The 7,821-nt window shown below is 35.7% G+C and overlaps 1 protein-coding gene across 2 annotated transcripts; it reads right to left on the bottom strand.

Annotated features, from left to right (window-relative positions):
• Window positions 1-1,997: 1,997 nt before the first annotated feature.
• On the bottom strand, window positions 1,998-7,617 carry TAR2 (tryptophan aminotransferase related 2). 2 transcript variants are annotated; one of them, XM_022881578.2, is made up of 5 exons: window positions 6,505-7,617; window positions 4,782-5,085; window positions 3,747-4,027; window positions 2,421-2,716; window positions 1,998-2,316 (listed from the first exon to the last, which is right to left on the bottom strand). In XM_022881578.2, exons 1-5 carry the CDS (start codon window positions 6,774-6,776, stop codon window positions 2,132-2,134), a joined length of 1,338 nt encoding a protein of 445 aa, XP_022737313.2. In that variant the 5' UTR covers window positions 6,777-7,617; the 3' UTR covers window positions 1,998-2,131. The 2 variants fall into 2 exon arrangements, with proteins under 2 accessions (XP_022737313.2, XP_089624431.1); XM_089768305.1 differs by lacking the exon at window positions 6,505-7,617 and adding an exon at window positions 5,742-6,464.
• Between the last annotated feature and the right edge of the window lie 204 nt (window positions 7,618-7,821).

The raw sequence follows: 7,821 nt of genomic DNA, 5'->3' as shown, positions 1-7,821 counted from the left end.
AAATAAAAAATAAAAACAAAACTAAAAACAAAATAATAAAAAAAGTACCAACTAAAATAGAAGATTTAACTTTTAGAATTAGTATTTAATCCACCATGAACGTAAATTTTTAATTTTACAAATAAAATTAAGAGTGATACATGTATTGTTTTTTAATTAATTTTTTTATTTTTAAAATATAATTAATTTTGTTTGTAAAATCTAAACATTGCTTTTCTAACTTTTATGTAATTTTATTTTATGTACTATTAAAACTTGGAATTCCACGTGAAAATGTAGTAATTAGAATTTGATAACGTTTCAATTCCTTTGCTACGCTTACCTCGATAATATCACTTAATCGCCTTTAAATTCGACGAAAGCCTCCTAATTAAATCATACAAAGCTTAGAAATCTGTTTGTCAAAGATGGAAGATAGTGTAGATCCTGATTTAGAACTACATTACCTTTCATCACCTTCTCTCAAAGAAATTATTGCAAATGAAAAGATCGAATGTTCAGAAATTCTCTTAGCCCTTTCCAACCATCATCCATGGAGATCTTCTCCTTTCTTGGCATCCAAGGTCTATATTCATAAGCAAACACTCTTACTAAATGACTCTACCTAGTTATATTTGCTCCGGGAGTCCATCTTGTAGCATCTCTAGTTCTTCTTTTTTTGTATATAATTTACATTGGTCTAGGAGTGTCACCGTTATGAAAATTTGAACTTTGATCTATGAAATTAAGAGTTTTACACTTGCATGCGCAGCTGTTGGCATCTGCAGTTTTCCTTCTCATGTTCTTGGTGATTATAGCATCCCTAGTTCTTACTTTTTTTTTTAATCATTTTGTGCAGGCATTTGAGCCAATATCGAAAAAGAAGACTAAGCAACATGGCCACCAGAGCGTTCCTTGGAACGGTGGACAGCATTAGGTGAATGGTGATCCGTGGAAAAGCTAATGACAGTGCAAGAACCGTTTTCCTCCCAACCATTATTGGTTACACTGTGGTTGAAAGGCTTCATCATGGTTGTTGGCAGAAGCAAGTTGAGTGTAATTAAGTACCCTTTTTAGTCACTTCTTAGACCTCCCAGGTTTGAGTTACTTCTGACCAAAGAGGGTGCATTTATATTCATCTTGACGCTTCCTGGAACAACGTTCATGGATGGATTGATCAGGCACAATGTAGAAAAAGCAAGGAAATGGTGCACTTGCTCAGGATCTAGCCATCTGCAGACCCATACCATCTTTTCACTGTTCATCATCCGAGGAACTCTGGCCATTTTGGTGCGTACATCAGGTAATTAATTTCATTTATCTGTTCCTTTTATTTGTTAATGTTAAATGCATGAGAATAACCTGGTTTTTCCCCTTCTTTAATGAAGTAATTTATTTGGTCTGTCTATTACCTTTTTAATCATCAAGAGTGAAGGATCAAAATTGATATTAAAACATGGTCTTTTCTGAATTTAAGACTTATATGCTAAATCACCAAGAACATAAGGAAAACTGTACAATTACCAAAAAACCAAATATTACTAGTTAAAAATAATTTGCTTCTGGTAATTAAATACAATTACCGTTACATTTTTATGTTAGATTTACTTTAATCATAAAATAAGGAAGCAGGCTATGCTAACAGTTAAAGCCCCCGTCAATTTAATTTACTTGCAATAAGGAGATCTAATAAATAGATAACTATGTTGCCTTGCTCTGACTTCTGCATTCATCCGGAAGAATGGCTTCACACAACTAGATTTCACTGCTTGTATTTTGGTTCATTTCAACACATAAATTCAACAACTTTAATCACCCATTTCCTTCGAAGGAGTGGATTTTTTTTAAGTAAATGGGACTCAATATTTAAGCCTAAGTTCAGGTTCCTTGGGATCCCTAAACAGGTTTAAAAGGATTGCATGCATCTATTGGCCATTTAAACATGCAAGCATTCCTGGCACCATTAAGAAGATTAAGCCCCATTTAAGCCTCCATTTTCTGATTAACTCTTTAGAGCATACAAACAAGTAGAGAGCTTTTTCTAATAGATCAAATGGAGAAAAATAATCTATTGCTTCATTTGTTGGCCAATTTACAAAAGAATTCTAACTCCCCTTTCCCCCCGGTTTTGCTTACAGAGGTGTCTCGAATGTCATGCTCGGATCATAGACATCCTTTCTATAAAGGTATCATAGTTTTTGTCTCGATCCAACATGCTTATCCGAACATACTTAGGGCTAACCCCAAAGTGCTTGCCACCCCTCGTCAAGATCCTTTTGCTTCGAAGGAAGCTTTCGCAGTCTTCAATCTCTCCTTCACATTTTAGCCATGCGAAAGCTGCAAAGGAGGAAATTCAGGTAACTTTAGTCTCAAGGTGTATAGAAAAGAAAACTCTGATCTATGAAATTGATGCACTTAATCATCTTTAACCTTTCTCTTACCAGGTTGAGGCTCAAAGACCCTATTGAGAAACTTGCAAAGCTGGGGGGGAAAGTCAGGCACACTAAATAAGCCACTCTGGTGCACTGCCTGTCTCAATTGCTTCCACCTCTTGGCCATATGGTAGTAGCTGAACTCGAAGAAGGAATCAACTTCATTTGGTCTTTCACAGCTGTTGGATATAACTTTCAAAACTACGGCTGCTCTGAGCTGTGAATCCTTCGAGACACCAATGGTGTTGAGCTCTATGTATTTTGTCATCTTTCTTGCAACATCTTCATCTTTAACAAGAGCCCATCTATAAGATATAGAATTGGCAAAATTAGATAACATAACCATTGAATGTAGTACATTTCATTTTCCTCTTTTTTTTTTGGTACATTTGAGTTAGTCTAAGGAGGGAAGGGATTTCAACCATAGGGCTCCATCCTCTTAATAATGAGTAACCATTGTTGGGTCAAACTTGCTTCGTTGTAGTACATTTCATTCATTCTTTTTTCAGGTTTAAAAAATTTTGTAATTGGAGATGTTATTGGGATTTTTTAAGCGGAACGTATTCCACAACAAGATCAATATGAAATAAATCATAAACAAGAGGCAATATTTAGCATGGTTCAGCCATTTGCCTACATTCACAGATAAGAGAGAAAATTCACTATAAATGTAGAGATTACAAAGAGTTAAAACACCATAAACAATCATTAACCTCGAGCCCTTGAAACAATCATAGTTTCCATGCTCCCTAGTGTATAACTATGGAATATCTTTTATCCCATACAATTGGTGTTTTCTAGAAGAAACTCTTTTTCATATCCCTACAAACCTATCTCGCATATAGAGATCACACAATGATTATAACTCTCTCGCATAATAGTAAAAGTTAATACTCACTCCATATTTATAAATCTCCATTAGATCACCAATAATTCCTATTTACTAAAAATTCTTATCCATTAAATATTTATCTTTAAGTAAACTTAATTATCAAGTAATTCTCTAACTAATATAGTTTTACTAGAATTCAAACTGATTCCCAATTAGAATTTGACTTAATATCTAACAGATGTGTTCTAATTAATTCTTGTCATTTGTAATAATATTGAAATAGGTCCAATATAAACTAAAATGATAAAACATTTCAATTGCAATCCTACTTCTCATGTAAATTCCATCAAAGGATCAATTTGTTCAAGGACATGCTTACACCCTTTATGGTCACACAACAATGAAAAAGTTCCAGCCCCATTGACTAACATTACTTGCAAAGGAAATGACTTAACCAGATATGTCCAAAGAATTTTCATTGATAATCAATATGATCAACTTACCCAATGCGCATCCCAGCATGACCGGTGCTCTTTGAGACAGTGAAAAGCATCAGATCATAGTTGGCCGGAGAGGATATTGGTGTATATTGCGGCCAATAATAGGCAAGATCATGAATCAGTGTCCCGTCTCTACTGTTAACAACAGAGTGCCTTGCATATCCATCAGGATTGTTGGGGGAGGTAACGATTTCTATGTAAGGGCCATTTTTGCTGAAGCTCCGGGCATCGCCTGCCCATTCGTAAAGTCTGGACTTGAGGCAGTCAGTAATCACAGGGTAGGACTGCAAGTAATCAACAAAACTGATGTCAAGTTAAAATATCTCAGCCAGCAGATACACATTGCATAAGTTATTCATTGAAGTTAACACTACTACTGTGAATGCCAGTTTGTGTCAAAGCAGGAGTATTTGTAATTCTTTGCCTGTACATAAAGCATAGCTTTTTTTTTTTTTCATCTTGATGTATTGTTGATGATAGCTTGTACAGTTTTTTTGGTAGCAGGTTCTTAGTCCTGTTTTTTGGATAAATAAAATTGCCATTTATCAAAATAAAATTGGCAAATGGTAAAATCCCAAACTAAATTCAAAATCAAATAGAACAAAAAAATCAAAGAGTATAATCCCCACTAATAAATTCAAATCTCATAGGGTATGATGAGCAATTGACTTGAACAAAAATTGTTTGGAAAGGAAAGTGATGCCGGAAGACAGGAAGGCAAAATCTTGAAATGAAAGTTCTCACCCTTCCATACTGAATGCAAGTTATTGATAAGCAGGGGACAGAACTATTAAACTAATCAATTATGTATAAATTTTTCTGCATTGCATAACGGACCAACATTGCTACTAAACAATAACTTCTATGTCAAGAAATTTCAATAAAGGAAGCATTTATTGATTGATTAAAAACCAACATAGAGCTAATTTGCAGAATGCTTTAAGAATACATGTTTCATATCTTGGGGATAAAACTCAAGATGATTAAAGTATTGAAGTTGAAACTAAATGAAAATCCAAGTTTAATTATAACACTTACAGAATAATAAGGGGCTGCTGAAACCACACTAATGGGGTCTGCCTCGGTTGTGGGAGAAAGTGCATACAGGGCAGCTTGGAAGAGTTGCGTTGAACCCGTTCCAACTACAATATACCGGTTCTCCGTGACTGCATTGCCCACTACTTTATGTAATCGGACAATTTGCTTTGCAAATTCAGGCTCTAAGAACCAGCAAAGGTTTGTGGCATCTGAAAAGTAGCTCATGAACTGCCATCCAGGAATAAGAATGGTGGTCTCGTCTCCCATCTTTTGCCAATAGCTTTCGTACATTGTCGGATCGCCACTGCATTTAGAAAAATAATAATAAAATAAAAAACTTTTGAATTTCAATCACAATGTTGGACCATTATTATTAAAAGTAAAACAACAAGACATCAAGTTTACACAAGCTAGAAAACCTGTCAATGCATCCGTTACACTCATTTCATGTGTTTCAAAATATTTATAGATATTCTGCTAATTGGTAACAAAGCATTCCAACAAGAATACAAATACAATACAGACAGGGTAAAACTGTTAAAAGTACAGGATGATGTTAAAATACTGGTATGTGTAGTGAAATCCCACATCACCTGCCATTTGGAAATCCAGAAATGAAAGGGGCAGGAGCTAGTGTGCGTAGGCGGGAAGTGGCGGGTCCCTCTCATCAGCAGATAATGATTACATGTGTATGCATGGCTTACATCAGATGGACATAGGGTACTGTGTTCTGCTATGTGATTAAATGCAAAGACCGAGAGATGACTTCATTTTTGGCACACATCTAAGATAGGGCCCACCTCAATGGCCAAGGTGGTAGATCCAGACAACCCCACTAATTGCATTTAGTCCAAGAAAGAGGTGCTTAAAAAAGTCTGATTACAGCATAAGGTGCTTCTAAAAGTTCTAAAAATATTTAGTCAAAAGTCCAAGAGCAAGCATTAGCCCTTTAGATCTTACCAAAGGCCGGAAAGGGAGCTGCATGCAGCGTGCCCAAGGACACTCAGACGGTGATGGCCCCACAAAAAACAGATATGCATCTACTATTCTATTTCTACTTCCAAGCCTACAATGCCTTGTGCTATTTTGCACCGTGGGGGAATCTCACTTGCTGCAAACTGAAAGCTGAACTGTCCCATTTGATTTGTGCAATTTGAGAGGTCCACAAGGTGTAATGGGGAAGAATGATGGCACCACCACCCATATTGCATTTTGTTGAGGCTTGATCTCTCCCTCTCATTCAATTTGGGAACAGAGATGACAAAAACAGTCATCAATTACCCAGAAAAAGGCAGCTCAGCTCTCAATATGCTCCATTGAAAATCTCAACAAACTCATCAAAGGAGCTGTCTTTGTCTACTGTGGCCAAAAAATTTACCTCAAGGAAAATTTAAACCACCCCACCCCCAATTGCACGAACTGAATAGATCAGCACAATAATAAAATACTACTACTAAACGCTTTAAAAAATTCTTTTATGTGCGCATTTATGTTGAATTGAAATCACACTAACAGCCATGATTGACTCTTTTGGGATGCAAAATCACCGGTTACCTGCCTTCCTCTTCATATGAAATGACCCTTTTATCCATCTCTTAAGAATTAAGCTTAGCTAAAGCGGCAGTAAAAATGTTAATATTGCAGTGCTAGAAATGTCAAACATACAGGCATGGGGAGAATGTTTCCAGAAAGACAAATTAATTGAAAAAGAAAAACACTTAACTGATCAAGGTTGATAACTCTATCTTCGTCACCTTGAGCCATTGTAAGAGAAGAAGATGATGATGATGAAGAGGAAACAGAAGAGGAGAGACGTCTTCTCTTGCTAGCATGCGCCTCTTCCTGTGGTCCATTCTGCTCCTCAAAGAAGAAGCCATTAAAGCTCCCATTTTGAGAATCATGCAAGAGCATGACCCTCAAAATTAAACTCACATTCAGAGCCAGTGACAAAACCAGCAGGTTCCTCACTGAGAAAACACTCAACAAGGTTGCCATCTTGCTCAACGAAAACTTCTATACAATAACAGAGGATCAAGGAACAGGGACCTACTAGGTGAAATGTGAGCAACTGAAGAAGCAATAGGGATTATTTATAGCAAAACCATGAAAACAAAATAAAATTATGGCTTGACAAAATGGGTGGTAAGAACTGGAAGGATACAAAAAAAAAAAAAAAAATTGCAGGTTGGGGGTTTACAGAGTAATTGAGACAAGCTTAAAGAGATAACTCTGACAAAGAGAAATATTAGCTAAGATTTTTGGAGGATTTTGAGAGACGGGTTTCATGTTTTTGCATGAAAACGAAGCAGCTTAATTGGAATTTGCTTCTACAGTTTCAAATATTTCAAAAAAAAAAAGTTTCTAGTAATCCAAACATCAATGAAAAAGATCAATACATTTATTGCTTTCTTGACTAAACCAAAACGTGCAAAATTCGGGGAAAAAACAGAAGCAAAGTGAAGCATGTAACTACAGGTGTATAAAAGGAACACCCTCGAAAATACTTCGGTCAAGGGATTTTCTCGGGAATCAAGAAATCCCACCATAACATTTTTTTTCCTGGAAAATCCCAGATCTCGAAAATAATAAACGCTAGGAACTGTAGATTCTCTGTTCCATATCTAGATGCTATTGGGCTATATAGAAGTACGAGAAAAAAAACAAAAAGGCGCGGGAGTGATCTGTATTAAGAGAAAAAGCTCCCTCCATCTGCTATATTTTTTTGCATTTTTAGTCGGCCTTTTTTTCTTTATCTCTACTTTCTTTTTCTTTAAACCCTTTTGATCTTTTATGGATCTGCTTTAATCTCCTTTAATGCTGTCTAATTGGTTTTGAGTTGTAAAATAACTGCAGTTTTGATATGGACTGATATCTAAAGAAGATTGATAGTCTGAGTGATTAGCTGGTTTTTGAAATATAGTTTCATTTACTTTTTTGTGCCCAGTATGAGGATTTTTTTTTTTTTTTTTCATTTTTATTCTTGTTTTCTTCTTTTTGTTGGTCAGGTAATGGAAGCTTCTGCTTTTCAGTTTTCGTCTTT

This window comes from Durio zibethinus, chromosome 11 (assembly GCF_047325235.1).
Source record: "Durio zibethinus cultivar Kanyao isolate XHJ-2024 chromosome 11, ASM4732523v1, whole genome shotgun sequence".
Taxonomy (NCBI): Eukaryota; Viridiplantae; Streptophyta; class Magnoliopsida; order Malvales; family Malvaceae; genus Durio; species Durio zibethinus.
The sequence above is the reverse complement of the archived record's forward strand: the minus strand, read 5'-3'. Positions and strand labels throughout refer to the sequence as shown.

What these genes read in the sequence shown, in the direction of transcription:
- TAR2 (XM_022881578.2), bottom strand. Translation starts at nt 6,776, where the DNA reads ATGGCAACCTTGTTGAGTGTTTTCTCAGTGAGGAACCTGCTGGTTTTG. An exon ending in CAGCAGCCCCTTATTATTCT is followed by an intron (nt 4,028 to 4,781) that starts GTAAGTGTTATA and finishes GATTACTTGCAG; the next exon opens with TCCTACCCTGTGATTACTGA. An exon ending in GGTCTTTGAGCCTCAACCTG is followed by an intron (nt 2,317 to 2,420) that starts GTAAGAGAAAGG and finishes CCTCCTTTGCAG; the next exon opens with CTTTCGCATGGCTAAAATGT.